Below are 22,816 nucleotides of genomic sequence, written 5' to 3' on the forward strand. Positions count from 1 at the left end.
CCATTCAGACTTCCTACTCCTAATGACCTGCACTGGGACTAGAGCCCACCATCCATTTACCTATCCAAACTTTTCTTAAATGTTGAAATCAAGCTCGCATGCACCACTTGTGCTGACTGTTCATTCCACACACTCACAATGCTCTGAGTGAAGAAGTTTCTCCTCATGTTCCCCTTCAACTTTTCACCTTCCACCCTTAAGCCATGACTTCTACTTGTAGTCCCACTCAATCTCTGTGGAAAAAAATCTATTTGCATTTACCCTATCTATACCCCTAAACCCCTACCTCTATCAAATCTTCTCTCAATCTTCTACATTCCAAGAACATCAAATTAAGTTTAATTGTACAATGTTGGAGGATCTGATTGTAGCAATCCATAAAATGATTAATTAGGGGTAACATTTCATATTGAATTAACCAGAAAGATTAATTATTTTACTGTTACAATGGTCATGATAAGCATCTTTCTTCTGTGGATAGTTCATTGAGAAAGTACATTAGAAGATAGATTTAATAATGTAACTCAGTGATCATTTGAAAATATCAAATACAACAATTAGAAATATCCACATGGATAAGACCATAAAACCATAAGATATACGAGCAGAATCAGGCCATTTGGGCCATTGAGCTCGTCATTGCTAATCCATTTCCCTTTGAAAGCGAATCTCCTGCCTTCTTCTGACAAACTTCCATGCCCTGACAAATCAAGCTCTGCCTTAAACACGCCCAATGACTTAACCTCCACAGCCGCATGTGGCAATGGATTGCACAGTCACCAGTCGGCTATGCAACTCCAAAAAACTTCTGGTTAATGTTTGAAAATACCGATTTGACCTTTAATTGTTTTGTAGTATTAGGTCGTGTTCATGGACTCGAAAGGAAGGTGATGGAAAGCAATTATTCTGTTCATGAAATATTGGAGAACTTTACCAACTATGAGAGTAAACTCTTAGACCTGAAAGAGGCTCTTGAGGATGCAATCAAGACTGTTCGGTTAACGGAGGAGAAGAACAGACAAAGCATTAATCAATATCACAGGAATAAGGTAAACATGACGCAAGAAAAAAAATAAGTCCATTAAATAATTCAGAGACAGGATCCCATAATTTATTTTTATTACACTTTGGAAAATGCATTTCTTGATTTGTCAGTATCCATACTGAGACAATGGCCAAGTTCTCATTAGCACTGATGAACCTTAGTCAATGATACTCTTGAATAATATAAACTGATTAAATTGGTCTAAAGTATTCGGAATGTAAACAAAAATGTCTCAACAACTCAGGTATCCAATTAGCCAAAAGCTTGATGTAAGTATGGTTGATGACGAACATGGACTATCCTTTTCTGACCTAATCCTTCTTCGCTCACATAAGCACAATAAGCACAAACATCAATTTCTCAAACTTCCAGTAGTGCCTCCCCCACCCCTTCACTATTTCCCATCCCCTTTTCCTTCTTTTATGTTATCTCCCTCTGGTGCTCCTCCATTACCCCCCCCCCCCACCTTTTCTTTCTTCCATGGCCCTGTGTCTCTTTCACCAATCAACCTCCTGGCTCATTGCTTCATCCCTTCCCCTCCAAGTCTCACTTATCAATTGGAGTTTTTCTCTCCCCTCATCCCACCTTTCAAATCTCCTCAGCTTTTTTTTTCTCCAGTCCTGCCAAAGGGTTTTGGACCAAAACATTGACTGTGATTTTTTTTCCATAGATGCTGCCTGACCCGCTGAGTTCTCCAATATTTTGATTGTCTTGCTCAGAGTTCCAGGATCTGCAGATTTTCTCTTGTTTAAGCACAATAGACATCATTTCTACATGTTGCAGATGGCTAGGAAAGAAAGGTTGCTGCTACAGTTAGTTATTTGGTAATGCTCCCCATGCAAGGCTCATTCAGAAAGTAAGGAGGCATGGGATCCAAGGAGACCTTGCTTTGTGGATCCAGAATTGGCTTGCCCACCAAAGACAAAGAGTAGTTGTAGATGGTTTGAATTCTGCATGAAGGTTGGAGAACAGTGGGGTCCTTCAGGGATCTGTTCTGGGACCCCTCCTCTTTGTGATTCTTATAAATGACCTCGAGGAAGAAGTAGAAGGGTGGGTTACAAAGTTTACTGATGACACAAAGGTTGGTGGTATTGTGGATAGTCTGGAGGGTTCTCAGAGGTTACAGCGGAACATTGATAGGATACAGAACTAGGCTGAGAAGTTGCAGATGGAGTTCAACCCAGGTAAGTGTGAAGTGGTTCATTTTGGTAGGTCAAAAGAATATAGTATAAATGGCAAGACTCTTGGCAGTGTGGAGAATCAGAGAGATTGTGAGGTCCGTGTCCACCAGACCTGGATGAGGAAGTGGAGGGATGGATTAGTAAGTTTGCTGAGAACACAAAGGTTGGAGGTGTTATGGATAGTGTGGAGGGCTGTCAGAGGTTACAGCAGGACATCAATAGGATGCAAAACTGGGCTGAGAAGTGGCAGATGGAGTTCAACCCAGATAAGTGTGAGGTGGTTGTTGTTGGTAGGTCAAATATGATGGCAGAATATAGTATTAATGGTAAGACACTTGGTAGTGTTGAGGATCAGAGGGATCTTGGGGTCCGAGTCCATAGGACGCTCAAAGCTGCTGCACAAGTTGATAGTGTTGTTAAGAAAGCGTATGGAGTGTTAGCATTCATCAACCATAGTTTTGAGTTCAAGAGATGTGAGGTAATGTTACAGCTATATAAGATCTTATTTAGACCCCACTCGGAGTACTGTGTTCAGTTCTGGTCACCTCACTACAGGAAGGATGTGGATAGTATAGAAAGAGTGCAGAAGAGTTTTACAAGGATATTGCATGCATTGGACAGTGTGCCTAATGGGAATTGCTTGAGTGAACTCGGCCTTTCCTCGGAGTGACAGAGGATGAGAGGTGACCTGATAGAGGAGACCTGATAGATGATGAGAGGCATTGATCGTGTGGATAGCCAGAAGCTTTTTCCCTGGGTTAAAATAGCTAACACAAGTGGGCATAGTTCTAAGGTGCTTGGAAGTAGGTACAAGGGGGATGTCAGAGGTAAGTTTTTCACACAGAAAGACAGTGATTGTGTGGAATGCACTGCCAGCGACGATGGTGGAGGCAGATACAATAGGGTCTTTTAAAAGCATCTTGGATAGGTACATGGATCTTTGAAAAATAGAGGGCTGGGCAGTAGGGTAAGTTGAGGCAATCTCTAGAGTAGGTTACATAGTTGGTATAGCATTGTGGGTCAAAGGGCCTGTACTGCACTGTGGATTCTATGTTTCTTTGCTGAGTAAGACAGCAACACTGTTGGAGGATGCAAAACCTCAATTAGTTCACAAAGTCAGGAATTTTGATGTAGAAACCAGCATGAAAGGAAGATAGTGTAATGGTTAGTCTAGCACTATTACGGCATGATCAATCCGGGTTCAATTCCACTCCTATCTGTAATGAGTTTGTATGTTCAAAGACTAAGTGGCTTTTGTCTGGGTGTTCTAGTTCCCTCTCACTTTCCAAAGACATATGAGTTAAAAGGTTAATTAGTGACATGGGTTTAATTAAGTGGCATGGGTTACTAACATGGTTAGAGCATTGGCTGATTGGTAGGAGGCAGTGTGTGAATAAAAGGATCCTTTTCTGGTTGGCTGCCAGTGACCAGTGGTGTTCCACAGGTATGGGTGTTGGGGCCACTTCTTTTTATGCTCTATACAAACGATTTGTAGGATGGAATGGATGGCTTTGTTGCCAAGTTTGTAGATGATTCAAAGATTGGTGAAGGGGCAGGTAGTATTGAAGAAACTGGCAGGATGCAGAAGGACTTAGAAAGATTAGGAGAATGGGCAAGAAAGTGGCAAATGAAATACAATGTTGGAAAATGCATGGTCTTGCACTTTAGTAGTAGAAATAAATATACAGACTATTTTCTAAATGGAAGAAAATCCAAAAATTTGAGATGCAAAGGGACTTGGGAATCCTTGTGCAGAGCACACTGAATGTTAACTTGCAGGTAGAGTCGGTGGTGAGGAAGGCAAATGCCATGTTAGCATTCATTTCAAGAGGTCCAGAAACCAAGAGCAGGGATGTGAAGCTGAGGCCTTAAAAGGCACTGGTGAGGCCTCACCTTGAGCACTGTGAACAGTTTTGGGCCCCTCATCTTAGAAAAGTTGTGCTGGCATTGGAGAGGGTCCAGAGGAGGTTCACAAAGATGATTCCAAGAATGAAAGGGTTATCACACAAGGAACGTTTGATGACTCTGGGTCTGTACTCGCTGGAGTTCAGAAGGTTGAGGGGGATCTCATTGAAATTGTTTGAGTGTTGAAAGGCCTAGACAGAGTAGATGTGGAAAGGATGTTTCCCATGGTAGGAGAGTCTAGGACAAAAGGGCACAGCCTCAAGATAGAGGGGCACCCTTTCAAAACAGAGATGCAGAGAAATTTCTTTAGCCAAAGGGTGGTGAATTTGTGGAATTTGTTGTCACTTGCAGCTGTGGAGGCCAGATCGTAGGGTGTATTTAAGGCAGAGATTGATAGGTTCTTGATTGGACATGGCATCAAAGGTTACGGGGAGAAGGCTGGGAACTGAGGTTGAGGAGGAGGAAAAAAAGGATCAGCCATGATTGAATGGCGGAGCAGACTTGATGGGCCAGATGGCCTAATTCTGCTTCTGTGTCTTATGGTCTTATGGGCTTATTGGGCTGCAAGTGCCTGTTCCTGACAGGAAAGTGACTTTATAATTAATGGTTAAAGTCAAAAGTGGCATCAGAAATTAACTTTAAAGTGAACTGTGGAGAGCTAGTTGTACAAGATATTGGCTAGACCGCACTTAAAATGTTCTATACATTTCTAGTTGCCACATTGCAGAAAGATGTGGTTGCAACAGAAAGAGTGCAGAAAAGGTTAATCTGGATGCTGCTAGGAATGGCAATTGTGAGAAAAAGAAGAGATTAGATAGGGATGCGTTTATTCCCACTAGAGCACTGGAATCAGAATCAGGTTTATTATCACCAGCATATGCCGTGAAATTTGTTGACTTTGTGGCGGCAGTACAATGCAATACATAATAATAGAGGAAAAAGTGAATTACGGGATAGGAAAGCAATAAAGGGACTGCTCATCAAGAAGAAAAAAAAAACTCTGACCTCCAACCTCTGTTGCCTTGCGGCTATATCCATTCATAGGGAAAACTTTGGGTGCAAACCATGAGGAAAAGTCCAAAGCTAGAGTCCCTAAGCAGTTGGCATGCTGATTTCAACGCTAACTGGCATCTCCTGCGATGATACTGGTGCCAAACTGTATCAGTCTCTGCCGTTCCTATGGATTCACCAGCTGCACGGAGGTGGGGAGCCTGTTGCAAGGGAAACAGATTACTCTCCATATCATACAGCATTCCACAGATTCACTACTCTCTGACTGAAAAAGTTCCTCACCTCTGTTCTAAAGGGTCACCCCTCAATTTCGAGGCTGTGCCCTCTTGTCCTCAAGTCCTCTCCACAGCCATTCTCTCTAGTCCTGTCAACATTCAGTAAATTTCAATGAGATACCCCACATTCTTCTAAATTCCAGTGTGTACAGGCCCAACGCTGCCGAAAGGTTCTCATATGTTAACCTGTTCATTCCTGGAATCATACTCATGAACCTCCTGTGACAACACATCCTTTCTGAGATATGGGGCCCAAAGCTGTTGACAATACAGTAAGTGCAGCCTGACTAGTGTCTTATAAAGCTTCAGCATTATCACTTTTCTTTTATGTTCCATTCCCCTTGAATCCATTCCAGTATCTTTCCCATAACAACCATATGACCCTGCCCAATGGAGGGCCTCAAAGAGAGATAATGGCATCGTGAGGGAAATGGGATGAATATGGAATGGCATCGCAGTCAGTACGGAGGAGATTATCCATAAAGGTCCATTCCTCTGCTGCACAACTCTATAATTCTTCGATAAATATATACAAATCAAAAACTGGAAATGTTAGAAGTACACTGGAAAATACTGGAAACACAGTGGGTCAACCCAGCATTAATGGAAGAGAAACCGTCACTCTTACAGATTGGAGAGTCTCCAATAGAGCTCGGAAAAAGATAACACAGTTTTCAATAGTAGAGATTGTTGGAGGAGGGACAGGTGTAGCTAAGAGTATCTCTGATAGGATGAGCACAAATAATTAAAGTTGTAGTTGGAGTAGCAGGTAGGATTCCACCATGCTTCCTTGTCTGTGTAATGAGTTGCTAAGTGCGAGGTTGAGCACCGGAAACTAAAAATGGGAATTGCTCATAAAATGCTGGAGAATGGAACTCAACAAGTCAGGTAGCATCTGTGGAAGGAAATAAACGGTCTCTGGTGTCTCTCTGGTACATTCCGCTCCCTCCCCTTTTCATTCCCATTTCCCAACCATGATTCCCCCTCCCTGCCATTCCCACTCTCAGTCCACAATACGGACCCATATCAGAATCAGGTTTGTCACCGCTCACATATGTCATGGCATTTGTTTGGTTTTTTTTGCTGCAGCAGCAGTTCAGTGAAATAAATAAAATTACCACAGTACTGTGCAAAACTCTTCGGCACCCTGGTGCATGTGCTAAGACTTTGGTGCAGTACTGTAGGTGAGGCTATGTGAGGGGGAAGGCATGTGGGTGGGGGAAGGGAGATTATGTTCAAAGCTGGGAGGTGATAGGTGAAGGAAGTAAACAGGCTGAAGAAGAATGTATCTGATAGGAAAGGACAGTGGACAATGGAATAAAGGGAAAGACATGGGGAACCAGAGGGAGGTGATGGGTAGGTCAGGAGGGTAAGGGAGGAGAAGGGAAGAGGTGAAATGGCCACCAGAATGGGGGAAAGCAAAATGTATAGATGTGAAGAAATGGAATGGAGTGGTTACTGGAAGTTAGAAAAATCAATGTTCATGCCATCAGGTTGGAGACTACCCACATGGAATGTGAGGTGTTGCTCCTCCAATCTACGCTTGGCCAAAGTGGGAATGGGATGGTGAATTAAAGTTGTAGGAATCTGGAAGCTCAGGAATGTTCCATAAGATTGAATGCAGTAGCTCCACAGAATGATCACCCGCTCTGTGTTTGTGTTGGTTTCTCTATGACTGTGGGTATGGAGGGCTATGGTCCTGGTACAGTTGCATAGGGGGAGGCAGTTTATATGGTTTTGGCATGGACTAGATGGGCTGAAGGGCCTGCTTCTGTGCTGTACTTCTCTATGACTCTAGAGGAGCATTTTGTGAACACTGAAAGCAGTGCACTAAATTGGAAGAAGCACAAGTGAATCATTTCGACAACAGGGAAGACTTGTTGAGACCTTGGGTGGTGGAAAGGAAAGAGGTGAAAGGGCAGATATTGCACACCCTGCCACTGCACTGGAAAATTTCATAAGAAGTAGAGTCCAAGTTGGAGAGGCAAATATGGGCCAAGAAATCATGAAGGCAACAATCCCTTTACAACTCTGAAAGAGAAGAATATGTGGCTGGTTTGGAGTTTTGTTTGGAATCTGTTGGAATCTTTGTTGTAAAAGATGATCCATTGAATGCGATAGGTTCTACGTAAGGAATAAATTAATTCTTCAAAAGATTAATCTGACAGATTTTATTTCGTGTCTTCTGTTTATTCACACCTGGATTTGTGACATTCAAGAAAAAGGAATGGGAAAAGTAATTCATAAAAATAAATATGAACACAAGAGATTCTGCAGATGCTGGAAATGCAGAATAACGCACATAAATACTGGGGGAGCTCAGCAGGACAGGCAGAATCTATGGAAAGGAATAAAGAATCAACATTTCAGACGGAGATCCATCTTCAGAATTGGCAAGGAAGGGAAGGAATCCAGAATAAGGAAGTGGGGGGGGAGGAGGGAGTACAAGCCGGAAGACAATGGGTAAAACCAAGTGAGGGAAAGTTAGTTGGGTGGGGGAGAGAGGATGAAGTGAGAAACTCGATAGTGATAGGTGAAAAGGTAAAGGACTGAGGAATCTGAAAGAAGAGAAGAGTGATCAAGAGAGAAAGGGAAGGAGGAGGGAACTGGCTGGTGAATTATCTATTCTGTGAAAGTCTTCAAGGAGATCACTTCAAAACCATGGCCACCAGCTACTGAGATCCTGGACATTATGAACATCCATTTTATTTGGAAAGGTGGCTGCAACAAATGACAATCCATTTAGGAGAGATCCATTTATCCATTTGTATCATTATTGAAAGTTCATTTATGTTTGCAAACTATCGAAAGAGTGAATGTGTTTTCGGAGTAACAAATGGTAGTCAACATTTGGACAGGGTATTAAAGTGATTACCAGCTGGCAATTACATTCTCATCCACTGTCTGTAGACTGTCCAATTCTGGAGTGGGTAGCTGTTGGGGTCATAATATACATCAGTTCTTTCCTCAATATTAAGGAATAAAATTACAAAACCTATCTCAAATTGAAATTTATCTTTATGAAATGATTTTTCTTTTGTAAAATTCAATAAATGTAATGTTTGAATGGCTAGTGCTGAGTTCACAACTCCTCAGAGAACATCTGTTGGGGAAGGCGAAGATACTTTCAAAAATGAAATGAGAAGTTTCAAAATACCAAAAAAAACTTTAAAAAGCAATAAGTAGTAAAAAATCTAAATCAAATCAATATTTGATGTGTCCACTCTATGCCTGTAAAATGGTATCAAATCTCTTCAATACACTGTCATGCTGTTTTATAAGAAAATCAGCTGGTAGATTGTTCCAAGCATCTTGAACAACTCACCACAGTTCTTCTGCAGACGTTGACTGTCTTACCTGCTTCCGTCTCTCCGGGTAATCTCAGACAGCCTCAAAATGTTGAGATCAGGGCTCTGCGGAGGCCATACCATCTGAAATATAAAATATATATACCATATAAAATATCTAGGCTGTATAAGATTTTTGCATAGTACTATATTTACCTATAACATTCAGCAAAAAAATGTCTTGAAATGCATAGTCCAACACGTTTCAAGATGAGTAATGAAAAATATGGGATATTTTTGACAGCAAAGGATTATTAGATAATTGTAACATTTCGCACAATTCCTTTCTTTTTTTTTAGAGTTAAGTTAATTCATATATAATAAACTTTATAGGTGGACGATTCTACGGAAGACAGCACAATAAACAAATCCAAATTAACACAATCAGACTTCAAGACTTACGCCTGGAAATCTACTCAGGCCAGGAAAACAGTGGAGGTGCATGATAGAGGAGGCTGGGTTGGGGGAGGGCAGAGTGGAGAGAAGGGGAGTGAGGAGCAGTTGGGGATGGAGACGGTGCCAGGTTGGGGGAAGGAAAAGGGGCTGGGGTGGGAACGTGACGTGGGTTACCGACCTGGGGAGCATAGGGAGGGAAGGAGGAGTGGTCGAGGGAGGCGGGGGTAGTGTGAGGTGCAGGAGGAGCCGATTGACGGGGCCTCGGCGCCGCGCTCCCCTCACGGGGGGGTGGGGGGACCGCGGCGGCAAAACCCCCCGCTTAGCCCGCCACCGATCAAGCCATTGCCCACAGCTGTCGGCCACTGAGTCCCTGTGGTAGGGGGCCGCCGAGAGTGAGGGAGCCATCGGGGAGAAGGGGCGAGGATGCGGGGGGAAAGTTAGAGACACTGCTCACCTCGGAGCCCCACAAATGGCGCTGTCACCCTCCACCGCGCCGAGCATCGCACAATTCCTAATGGCATCCTAAATAAATATATTTGTAAAGATGAATAGAGTATTATTTAAGAATAGAACTCTACCAATGTAAACACAAAATCATTTCAGTGTTTATTTTTCTGCAGAGATTACACAATGAATTGAACAAACACTTTGACGCTGTTAATGTAACACTTCAGATGGCTACGGATGATCTGACAGACACATCGATTGTTATTTCAGACATAAAAGACAAAATTGTGGTAAGATTTTAGATAGTAGATAAAATATTAACAATTACTATGTATGAACTCCAAGGACTGGGCCAAGATCTGCGTTACTTTCCTCTTCAAAGTTTTGCAGCAAATGCTACACATTCACCTGCAGTTTGTTTAGAAGCATTTGCAGTGCACAATGAAAGGGCCAGACTCATCATAATCCTGCTGGAAGGTGGAAAGGGATAGAAGCTCCAATTCAGATGGAGTATTTACCTTCAGGAGGAGCAGTGGTCTCAATTTTCATGGTACTGGGAGCAAGGGCTGTGAATTCCTTCTGCATTCTGTCAGCAATGGTGGTCCCACCAGACAATACTGTATTAGCACAAAGACCTTTACAGATGTTAACATCATATTTCATGATAGAGTTGAAAGTAGTTTCATGAATGCCACAGGATTCCATTCCCAAGAAAGACACCTGGAACAGGGGCATCCGAAACTCCCATTGGTAAGACATAGAATTACACCTTTAGAAAGAGGTGACATAGGGTCAGAGAATGTTGAATCTTTGTGGATGGAGTTAAGAAAATGCAAGGGATAAAAAAAACATTATGGGAAGCATGTTTAGGCCTCCAAATAGTAGCCAAGATGTAGAGTTGAGGTTGCAGAGGGAGCTGGTAAAACCATATGTAACCTTTAAATTTGGCCGGTGGCATAAGTCGAGGGAAGACGGTCTCTGGCCTGGCCAGACATGTGACATCTGAAGATCAAAACCTCTTGTTTGTGTGGATACTGCGTGATGTGTTCCCCAGTTACAAATCAGTACTACAAAATAACAAACAGTACACTGTATGCAATTAAATGTTTGAGCTTTATAATTCTTAATTTAACTAGAGGTTTAGTAAAGAGAATAAAAAGAAGAAGGGCCTGTTTTAATGAAACAGTCTAACATGCTTGCTGGAGCTCACAGATTCCCGTCCGTTAGTCCACCATCGATTTTCCCCAGGCAGCATCGACTCCCGGCCCCTCACTCCAAGACCACTCCGTCCTGTAGCCTACAGCCCCTCCGTCCTGGCATCTTCTCTCTCCATTTTTCACCAGACAAAAGACCATGAACCCCTTGCTCTCAGGTACACAAGAAAGAAAATGACTCCCCTCATTGGCCGGCGCGCATTCCAATGCCCCCATTATCTCTAGTCATAACCCAAACACTGCTGCTACAGAGAAACCATTACATTAGCAGTGAAACCTTTACTAGGGCATTACACATGTAATAAGGGTAATGACACAATTGTACATATGATTCAATATGCAAAGGGGATTGGGAAAATTAGGTTGGTGTCAGATCACAAGAGAGAGAATTTGTTGACTGCCTACAAGATGGCTTTTTAAAGTAGCTTGTGCTTGAGTCTACTCGGGGCCAGGCTATATTAGATTGCCTGTTGTGTAAAAACCTAAATCTAATTGGGGAGCTTAATGTAAAGGAACCATTAGGAGACAGTGATCATAATATGAGTGAATTCATACTGCAATTTGAATAAGTCAAAAGTATCAGTATCATGATGGAATAAAGGGAATTACAGAGGCATTAAACAAGAGCATGCCCAGGTGGATTGGAGGAGCAGAGGTTGCTGAAGTTTCTGGGAATAGTTCACAAGGTACAGGATAGATATTGCCCACAGAGGAAGAAGTTCCCAAATGACAGGGAGAGGCAACTGTGACTGACAAAGGAAGTTAAGGACTGCATAAAAGCCAAGGAAAGGGCAAATAAGGTAGCAAAAATGAGTGAGAAGTTGGATGATTGGGAAACTTCTAAAATCCAACAAAATGCAACTAAAAAAAGCTATAAGAAAGCTATAAGATGAAATATGAGGGCAAGCTAGCCAATAATACAAAGCAGGATATAAGTTTTTTTTTCAGTTATATAAAGAGTAAAAGAGAGGTCACAGTTGATATTGGACCACTGGAAAATGGTGCTGGTGAGGTCGTAATGGAGGACAAAGACATGGCAGATGTACTTAATGAGTACTTTGCACTCTGTTCATTGCAGAAGACACTAGCAGTGTGTCAGAGGTCCGTGAGTGTCAGGGAGCAGGAGTGAGCGCCATTGCTATTACAAAGGTAAATGTGCTAGGCAAACTCAAAGGTCTTAAGGGCTTTCCAAGATGGCGGTGCGACGCAGCTTGCAGCGGCCACTGCGGAACTGATTATCTGTTATTTGTGAAGTGGGGTGCTGTGCGCAATAATAATCGATTGAAAACGGACGTGGCAGCACGGAGAAACATCAGGAAATCTCCAGGAAGACCTTCTTCGTTGCTGCTGCTGCTGTGAGGTCCGGGACTCTGCTGGGAAGAACAGGCCCCCATTCCTTGGGGTCACGTTGCCAATGGCCGTTGGCGGGGCCGTCTTAATATGCTCGGCAGAGGATGGTGCGCGGAGAAGCTGTGCAGGAGGGGATGGTCGTCGGCTCGGAGGTTCGATGGACATGGAGTCCGCTGCAGTCAGGTCGCTTTCGGTGTGTGCTGCATCTGTGAAGCTGAGTCGGGCGGCGCCATGGAAGTCCATAGCGGGGGTATTCCCTTCTGCCGCCGGTGTGTGATGGCGAGTCTGTCGGGACCCTCAGGACTTGTGGGAACTGTGGTGATTTCTTTTGATCTTAAAGTCCTTTAACATCTTTGGACTATTTTTACTGTACCCATGTTCTGTTTTTTTTTATCAGTTAAGCTATTGTTTGCACTGTTGTAACTATGTGGTTTTGTGCAGGTCTTGCAGCTTTAGATTTTGGTCTTGTTTGTCTGGTGGATTTGGAGCTCCTTTCCGGGGAACGCGCTAAGACGGTAGCGCGATATTAATACGCAGCAGCCTCTCCGGACTCTGGATTGGGGATTGCCAAACGTTATGTGGATTTTCTGGTGTAGTCTGTTTTGTCATATGCTTTTGTGTTATCATTCTGGAGGAACGTTGTCTCATTTTTTAACTGCATTGCATTTGTGGTTTCTAAATGACAATCAACTGAATCTGAATCTGAATCCGAATCATCACCTGGAGCAGATGGACTACAGCCCAGAGTCCTGAGAGAGGTTGCTGAAGAGATAACAGATGCATTGGTCATGATCTTTCAAGAATCACTTGATTCCAGCATGATCCTGGAGGACTGGGAGATTGTAACTGTCACTCCACTCTTTAAGAAGGGAGGAAGGCAAAAGAAGGGCAATTATAGGCCAGTTAGCCGAACCTCAATGGTTGGGAAAGTGTTGGAGTCTATTATTAATGATAAGGTTTTGGAGTTCTTGGAGACTAATGATAAAATTAGTCAAGGTCAGTATGGTTTCAGTATACAGAAATCTTGCCTGACAAATCTGTTAGTGTTTTCGAGGAAGTAAAAAGCAGGGTGGACAAAGGAGAGGTACTGATGCCATTTACATGGATTTTCAGAAGATGTTTGATAAGGTGCCGCACATGAGGCTGCTTAACAAGATAAAATCCCATGGTGTTACAGGATAGATACTGGCATTTATTGAGGAATGGTTGACAGGCAGGAGGCAGTGAGTGTCAGTGAAAGGGACCTTTCTGGTTGACTGCCAGTGACTAGTGGTGTTCCACAGGGGGCAGTATTGGGACAGCTACTTTTCACATTGTTGGTCAACGATTTGGATAATGGAATTCAAGTCAAGTCACTTCTATTGTCATTTTGACCATAACTGCTGGTACAGTACATAGTAAAAATGAAACAACATTTTTCATGACCATGGTGATACATGAAACAGTACAAAAACTAGACTGAACTACGTAAAAAAAACAACACAGAGAAAACTACACTAGACTACAGACCTACACAGGACTGCATAAAGTGCACAAAAACAGTGCGGGCATTACAATAAATAATAAACAGGACAACAGGGCAGTAAGGTTTCAGTCCAGACTTCAGGTATTGAGGAGTCTGATGGCTTGGGGGAAGAAACTGTTACATAGTCTGGTTGTGAGAGCCCAAATGCTTTGGAGCCTTATCCCAGATGGCAGGACAGAGAAGAGATTGTATGAGGGGTGCATGGGGTCTTTCATAATGCTGTTTTCTTTGTGGATGCAGCATGTAGTGTAAATATCCATGAAGGCGGGAAGAGAGACCCCGCTGATCTTCTCAGCTGACCTCACTATCCACTGCAGGGTCTTGCGATCCAAGATGGTTCAATTTCCGAACCAGGCAGTGATTCAGCTGCTCAGGATGCTCTCAATACAACCCCTGTAGAATTTGATGAGGATGAGGGGTGGGAGATGGACTTTCCTCAGCCTTCGCAGAAAGTAGAGATGCTGCTGGGCTTTCTTTGCAATGGAGCTGGTGTTGAGGGACCAGGTCAGATTCTCCGTCAGGTGAACACCAAGAAATTTGGTGCTTTTTACAATCTCTACCGAGGAGTCGTCAATGTTCAGCAGGGAGCGGTCGCTCCATGCCCTCCTGAAGTCAACAACCATCTCTTTTGTTTTGTTCACATTAATAGACAGGTTGTTGGCTCTGCACCAGTCCATTAGCCACTGCACCTCCTCTCTGTAAGCTGACTCGTCATTCTTGCTGATGAGGCCCACCATGGTCATGTCATCGGCGAACTTGATGATATGGTTCGAGCTGTGTGTTGCAACACAGTCGTGGGTCAGCAGAGTGAACAGCAGTGGACTGAGCACATAACTCTGGGGGGCCCCCGTGCTCAATGTGATGGTGTTGGAGATGCTGCTCCCGATCCGGACTGACTGAGGTCTCCCAGTCAGGAAGTCTAGGATCCAGTTGCAGAGGGAGGTGTTCAGGCCCAGTAGGCTCAGCTTTCCAATCAGTTTCTGAGGGATGATTGTGTTGAATGCTGAACTGAAGTCTATGAACAACATCCAAACGTATGTGTCTTTTTTGTCCAGGTGGGTTAGGGCCAGGTGGAGGGTGATGGCAATGGTGTCATCTGTTGAGCGGTTGGGTCGGTACGCAAACTGCAGGGGGTCCAGTGAGGGGGGCAGCAGGGTCTTGATATGTCTCCTGACGAGCCTCTCAAAACAATTCATGATGATGGATGTAAGTGCAATGGGATGGTAGTCATTTAAGCAGGACATTGAAGACTTCTTCAGCATGGGGACGATGGTGGCAGCCTTGAAGCGCGTTGGAATGGTGGTGCTGCTCAGGGAGATGTTGAAGATATCAGTGAGAACATCAGCTAGCTAGTCTCCACAACCTCTGAGCACTCTACCAGGGATGTTTTCTGGTCCAGCAGCCGTCCGTGTGTTAACCCTGCACAGGGTTTTTCTCACATCGGCCATGGTGAGACACAACATCTAGTCATTTGTAGTTAGGGGTGGACTTCCTCGCCACCACATCATTTTCCACCTCAAACCGGGTGTAGAAATTATTCAGCGCATCTGGGAGGGAGGCATCCCCTGCACAGTCAGGTGATGTTGTCCTGTAACTGGTGATGTCCTCGATGCCCTTCCATATGTGCTTCGTGTCGCCGCTGTCCTGGAAGTGGCTGTGGATTAGCTGGGCATGTGCACACTTTGCATTTATGACTTTGTGGCAAAGTTTGTGGATGATACGAAGATAGGTGGAGAAGTTAGTAATGCTGAGGAAGCAATGCAAATTCAGCAGAGCTTAGACAAATTGGAAGAATGGGCAAAAAAGTGGCAGATGGAATACAGTGTTGGGAAATGTGTGATAATGTATTTTGGTAAAAGGAACAATAGTGCAGACTATTATCTAAATGGGGAGAAGGTTCAAATGTCAAATGTGCGGTGTGCCTTAGGGATCCTCGTGCAAGATTCCCAGAAGGTTAATTTGCAGGTTGAGTCTGTGGTGAAGAAGGCAAATGCAATGTTGGCACTTATTTCAAGGGGAATAGAATATAAAAGCAAGAAGATAATGCTGAACCTTTATAAGACACTAGTCAGGAGTATTGTCAACAGTTTTGGGCCCCATAACTCAGAAAGGATGTGTTGTCATTGGAGAGAATCCAGAGGAGGATCATGATGGTGATTCTGGGAATGAAGGGGTTAAAATATGAGGAGCATTTGGCAGCTTTGGTCCTGTACTCACTGGAATTTAGAAGAATGCATGTGGATCTCATTGAAATCTACTGAACGTTAAAACAACTGGATAGGGTGGATGTGGAGAGGAGGTCTCTAATGGTGGGGGTGTCCAGAACTAGAGGACACAGCTTCAACATTGAGGGGTGACCATTTAGAACAGGGGTATAGGAAGAATTTTTTCAACCAGAGAGTAATAAATTTGTGGAATGTGGTGGAGGTCAAGTTTGTGCATATATCCAAAGCAGAAGCTGATTGTTTTCTGAATGGTCAGGACATCAAAGGATATGGCGAGAAGGCAGGTATATGGGATTGAGTGGGATCTGGGATCGGCCATGATGGCATGGCGGAGCAGACTCAATGGGCTGAATGGCCTAATTCTACACCGTCTTATGGTCTTATGATCTACTGATTTTACTTCATTTAGAAATTCAGGAATTGGAGCTTGTGCGGGGAAGTTTAGCCATCTTATTGAATGATGGAGCAGCATGAAGGACTGAAGGGTACACTCCAACTTCCACTTCTTACATTCCCGTCTAAATTCCCTGTCACTTTGGGTGCAGTTTGACTACATTAAAAATTATGCTCAAAAACTGAAATCCTATGCCCAGTTCTCCCTTTTGTTAATCAGGGGTAATCATATCTTCAGTGACCTGTACAAAATGATTTTGCCACACATAAGCATTCATTAATATAATGGAATGAAAATAATGAAGTATCTTATTACATGAGATGTAGGAGCAAAATAAAGTCATTTGGCGTACCAAGTCCGATTCACCAATTTACCCTATCTGATCCATTTTATCTCTCAGCCCCAATCTCCTGCCTTCTCCTGTATCCCTTCATGCCCTGACCAGTCAGTAATCTATCAACCTCTACCTTAAATATACCCAATGACTTGGCTACCTCTGGCAACAAATTCCACAGATTCACCAGTCTGGCTGAAAAGAATTCTTCTCATCTCCATTCTAAATGGACTTCCCTCCATTCTGAGGCTGTGACCTCTGGTCTTTGACTCCCCCCGCCACAGGAAACATCCTCTCCACGTCCAGTCTATCAAGGCCTTTCAGCATTCAATAGGTTTCAGTGAAGTCACCCCTCATTATTCTGAATTCCAGTGGGTAGAGGCCCAGAGCCACGTTTAGTCCTCAAGTGTTAACCCTTTAATTCCCGGACTGATCCTCATAAACTTCTCTGAACACTGGTAAAGAATTAAATGTCAAAGAACTGGCAATATTAATTATACCAATCTGATTAGCATTATAAAGTAATAAAATATATTACAAAGACAAACAAAGATGCAGGTTTTAAATAGGCAAGCAAAAAATTATGGAGGCAAGGGACCAAAATGAGAAAGGAACTATGAGAATCGGGTCCTTACTGGTAATAGTATTGGAGGGATTGCTGCCAAGGTCATTTTTAATTTGCTGATAGAATACCTGAACTGGTATTAGAGAAGGTGTGTAAGACAAAGAATGATGTAGAGATGGCCAGGCAAAGATGAGATAAGGGAGGGAATTAGCGCAAAGTTGACAACAATTTCTTGTTCCATGAGACAACTACTTCAAAGGAAGGCACGGAAGTCTAGGAATGCAGATCTAACCGAGTTTATTTTAAGTGAGGCACACATGTATCATGCACACAAGATTATATATGCACACAGTAGATTACTCAAATATTACTGAAATACCAAATACACAGGACTTCTATGTTGCATTGAAAGAGGTGACAGAGAGGTCCAAGTGGAACATTACTCCTGACCCATCATAGATGAGATCTCGTTGGGACCAATTTGGCTTCCCAGAGCAACATCTTTGGTTAGACAGAGTAACTGGATCTAAGGGAGAAGTAAAATAAGATCAAAGAGGTGAAGGAGTATTACGCTTCAGGTTAAATGTTTGGGCCTATGTAGGAGGGACGGGTTAGATTGGTCTTGCAGTAGGTTAAGGGGTTTTGGGCCAAAGGGCCTGAACTGCGCTGTGCTGTGCAGTTCTATGTTCTGTAACAACAGCACTGCCTGTGTCAGCAGCTCGAAGAACAATCTAGAATTCTCCCCTACTGGCCAAAATGGTGCAATTTCAAGAGAAGTTCTATTAAGGAAATGGGGTGAAAAAAATCAGAATGTTAAGGTCATGCCACCAGATTTTGGGAAGTACAACACAGTGACATCATTATATGGCATAATAGTAACCAGGAATAAACAAAGGTTTATTCAAAAAAAGTTAGCAATCTTCCCTCCTCCATCAAAAAATATTGAACACTTTAGTAACTTTACAATAGCACTGTATTTTCTTCAGTATTATTTATAATTTTAGTATTAGCATTATTATTTCAGCTGTTTTAATTCAGAGTTTACAACAAAATGGCAAAATGTTTGATATGACTTTTTGTGAATGACATTTCTTTCAGAACCTGTCCGCATTCCATGCCTCAATAGACGGTGCCCATAGTGTACTGCAGCACAAACTAACTAATCTGTCTTCTTATGATAAGCCCTTGGCTCTCCGGGCTATAGATTATGCCAAAGATCTTCATAAACTTGCTTCAGAATTGTCCAAGTAAGTTGCACTCTCCTAGACTTTGACATAACAAAAGTCACCGCTGTTAGAGGCCGAAATAAAATCATGACAACAAGGCCAGTAGCACATTAGCTACTTATAACCATGCTTTGACATTTACTTGTTTACTTTTATTGTAAGTATATCTAACTCTTTGGTGCAGAGACATAAACTTTTAATCATACTAGTTTTAGCAGGGTAGAGATACATCTGTAAGGGTGCTCGTTCCCTCCACTATCCTGCAGGCCATCCTCGGGTAAGGTATAGCACCTGCTTAACATCACTGCCCCCTCCACCCCACCACAATCAGGGTCACTTGAAGTCATGGGAGCAGGCGGTGGATGGTCGTATGAACAGCTGGTGCATATCTCAAGTCCTGGTTATGCCACCACTGACGCCAGGCAGACAGTCTCTGAAGAGTATTGATAGTGACTGGGGTCACCCATCTTGTAAAGACACTGCCTAGAAGAAGGCAATGGCAAACCGCTTCTGTGGAAACATTCGCCAAGAGCAAACATGGTCATGGAAAAACCATAATAACCCACATTATACAACACAGCACATAAGCAAACAAACAGTTTTATCAGAAGTGTTATTGTTTTAATATGTCCCAAGTTTGTACCTTTTCTTTATGGCTATTTTGTGTCAGAAATTTGATATTTCCTTAGATTATTTTCCAGAGAGCTGAATTCTACACAGCCCCTTCCTGATCAAATCTTAACAATGGCAGAGAAACAACTTTGTCTCCCTGTTTCTAGTCCTTCCTGAATGAGGCTACGTTTTAAGCTGTGTGTTGTATCTGAAGCAATATAGGGATATAAGCACAAACCAAGTCTATTCTTTACTTCTCTGTAATAAACAACCACCCTCTGCCTAAAGACAGGGGAAAGAAAACCTTTGGGAATTGGATAACATGAATATCAGAATCAGAATCAGGTTTAACATCACTGTCGTATGTCATGAAAAACTGAATTACAGCAAGTCTATATTATATATATGGCAGAGGGAAAGAAGCTGTTCCTGAATCATTGAGTGCATGCCTTCAGGCTTCTGTACCTCCTCTCTGATGCTAGCAATAAGAACAAAGCATGACTTGAGTGATGCAGGTCCTTAGTGATGGATGCCGTCTTTTTGAGATATCCTGGATACCATTGAGGCGAGTGCCCAAGATGGAGCTGACTAAGTTTAGTGAGAGCTAACATGTTGACATCTGGATTCCCAGCTGTTACGTTTGGTAACTTCAAAACATTAAACTAATTCAAAAGAAGACGTAGGAGTCTGGGAATTCAGGTCTAACTTCAAGTTTACTTTTAAGCAAAGCGTGCACATATCATGTTGTAGCATGATGTTGGATACAATTCACATATTTTTACATGAAATGCATAATTAATTATTTGAATGAAGAAGAATACTTCAGACAAGATAACTCAAATATAACAAAAATATTAAAAACACAACATCTGCCTGCATTATTCCCATGAGGCAGGGGAGGAGTAAAATCAACTTGTATGTATAAGGGTGTTACCAGGACTAGTGAACCTGGGTTCCAGGGAAAGCTTGAAAAGTTTAGGACTTTATTCTCTGGAGAATGAGAGCAGAACTTGTAGTAATTTTATGTAGTGCACCTTACTCGAACTGCAAAAAAAATTACATATGTGAGTGATGATAATCCTGATTCTGATAATCTGATATGGGTCTCTGTTGTGGACTGAGTGGGAAGGGGGGGGCAGAGAAAGGTGAACAGCAGCTGGGAAAAGGAGAAGGGAGAGGGGAGAGAGCGGGAAGCACCAGAGAAACATTCTGGAATGTTCAATAAACCAATTGTTTGGAATCAAATGACCCTGCCTGGTTTCTCAGGGCTGGGTGTGTCGGCACCTGACCACCAGCCACCCGGACACTCCTTGTCTGCCACCTGCCCCACACCCCTCGCACAGCCCTCCACCCTCACCAGTCGCAACATCCTTTGCTCCCACCAGATTTACAAACTCGCTGTCCGCTCCACATTGACAAATACAGCACTATACAAAAGTCTTAGGCACACTAGGTATATATATATACCTAAGACTTTTGCAGAGTACTGTATACAAAATTATGAGGAGAATAGATAGGAGGAATACATGCAGGTTGGATGAGATTATAATTAATCTAACTAGAGATAAAAACTAAAGAAGTAAAGAACTATGTGATTCTTTTAATGCCTATCCATAAATTCTGCCAATATCTTCATAAAGAATTACACCAATTTTCATTAATACATTGGTATAAACAAAATTTCCTTGATTATTGTATCACTGTGTGTGGTGAACTACATATACCTGTCTGGACACGCCTCCCCTGCTGACTGCTCCTGTGGCTCCTCCCACAGACCCCTGTATAAAGGCGATTGGAGGCACTGCTCCTCCCTCAGTCTCCAGGATGTCGTGCGGTGGTCTCTTGCTGCTGACAGTGCTTTCCTTCCAGTTAATAAAAGCCTACCTCGACTCGCGTCTCTGAGAGTTATTGATGGTGCATCACTGTGTCACTTCCAATGCAACCAGGCCTGTTCCCTCTCAGGTCAAGTGAGACCACAATTAGAGGTCATGCATTCAGGGTGAAAGGTGAAATATTTAAGGGGAAACTGAGGAGGAACATCTCCATTCAGAGTGTGGCGTGAGTGTGTAACGAGCCACCTGGAGGAACTAGTAGATTGTAAGTTTTAAGAGAAGTTTGCTTAGGTACAATACAGTGCAAAAGTCTTTGGCACCCTAGATATTTTACATAGACCATAGACCATAGAACCATATGGCACCCATATATATTTTATATGGCTCTATGGTCTCCATAGAGCCCTGATCTTAACATCATCAAGGCAGTTTGGGATTTACTGGAGAGACAGAAGCAAGCGAGACAGCCAAAGCCTGCAGAAGAACTGTGGCAAGTTCTCCAAGATGCTTGGAACAACCTACCAGCGGATTTTCTTATAAAACAGAGAGATAAAACAGTGTACCAAAGAGTGTTGATGCAATTTTAAAGGCAAAGCATGGTCACACCAAATTTTGATTTGATTTAGATTTTTACCATTTACTGGTCTTTATAGTAATTTTTTGAGATTTAAAAACTTGTCATGTCATTATTTTGAAAACGTCTTTGTTTTAAAGGAGCTTTTTTTTTGTTACATGTGCCCAAGACTTTTGCACAGTACTGTACAAGGACCAAAGGGCTTTGATCTGGGTACAGGGTGATTAGTCAGAAGAAGAATGGACAAAGGGACTGGTTTTGTGCTGGAGTATTCTATGACTCTATAACACTGTGTTATGTACAAAATGATTCATAATTGCAATAATTCTTTTCTTTTAACAGTATCTTGAAAAGTATAGATGCAAATGGTGTTGTCCAGAAAGCAATAGATGCTTCAAACGTCTATGAGAATATTGTCCAATATGTGGCCGAAGCTGAGAAGAATGCATCTACTCTGCTCAGTGCTGCACAGAGGGCTGAAGATGTAAGTGCTTCTGTTCTTTGTAAAGAAATTGTAGAAATGTAGAAATTGTAATTAGAAATGGAAATTGTGGTCATGCCTCCTGAGCAAGCCTGCATTGCACACTGTACAACTAGCTGAAGTTTTGTAAGGCATTGGTCAGACCACGCTTGGAGTATTGTGAGCAATTTTGGGCCTCTTATCTAAGAAAGGATGTATTGACATTGGAGATAGTCCAGAAGAGGTTCAAGAGAATAATTCCCAGGAATGAAAGGTTAAGGAGTATTTGATAGCTCTGGGCCTAGCTAGATTTTAGAAGAATGAGGGGTCTCTCTTTGAAAACTATCTAATATTGAAAGCATAGATAGCATAGATGTGGAGGAGATGTTTCCTGTAGAGGGGGATTCTTGGATCAGAGGGCACAGCCTCAGAAGAGAAAGATGTCTCTTTAGAACACAGATAATGAGGAATTACTTTAGCTAGAGGGTAGTGAATCTGAGGAATTCATTTCCACAGGAAAGATGTCAATAAGATTGAAAGAGAACAGAGAAGATTTACAAGGATGTTGTCAGATCTGGAGGAAAGATTGACTATGTTAGAACTTTATTCCTTGGAATGTAAAAGATTGAGAGGGTATTTGATGGACGTTTTAACATTAAGAGGGTTATAGATGGGGTAAATTCAAGCAGGCTTTTTCCACTGAGGTAGAGTGGGACTACAACTAGAAGTCATGGGTTAAGGGTGCAAAATACAAAAGATGCAAAAGCAGTTCATTCCAATGAGAATGAAGGATTCAAAGAGGGGGAAGGGGCCACAGTGGTTGACAAAGGAAGTCAGAGATTGTATAGCATTAAAGAAAAAGAAGTATGACAGGGCTAAGATGAGTGGGAATACAGAT

At 42.6% G+C, this 22,816-nt stretch overlaps 1 protein-coding gene across 1 annotated transcript in view; it reads left to right on the top strand.

Annotated features, from left to right (window-relative positions):
* The window catches only part of lama4 (laminin, alpha 4), a 182,911-nt gene that overhangs the window by 76,693 nt on the left and 83,402 nt on the right, over positions 1 to 22,816 (top strand). Inside the window, exons 13-16 of the mRNA XM_059981458.1 lie at positions 856 to 1,049; positions 9,781 to 9,897; positions 18,313 to 18,461; positions 21,801 to 21,942. Coding sequence (XP_059837441.1) covers positions 856 to 1,049; positions 9,781 to 9,897; positions 18,313 to 18,461; positions 21,801 to 21,942 — 602 coding nt within the window. The remainder of the gene's footprint in view (positions 1 to 855; positions 1,050 to 9,780; positions 9,898 to 18,312; positions 18,462 to 21,800; positions 21,943 to 22,816) is intronic.

The sequence above is a fragment of the Hypanus sabinus genome, chromosome 10 (assembly GCF_030144855.1).
Source record: "Hypanus sabinus isolate sHypSab1 chromosome 10, sHypSab1.hap1, whole genome shotgun sequence".
Taxonomy (NCBI): domain Eukaryota; kingdom Metazoa; phylum Chordata; class Chondrichthyes; order Myliobatiformes; family Dasyatidae; genus Hypanus; species Hypanus sabinus.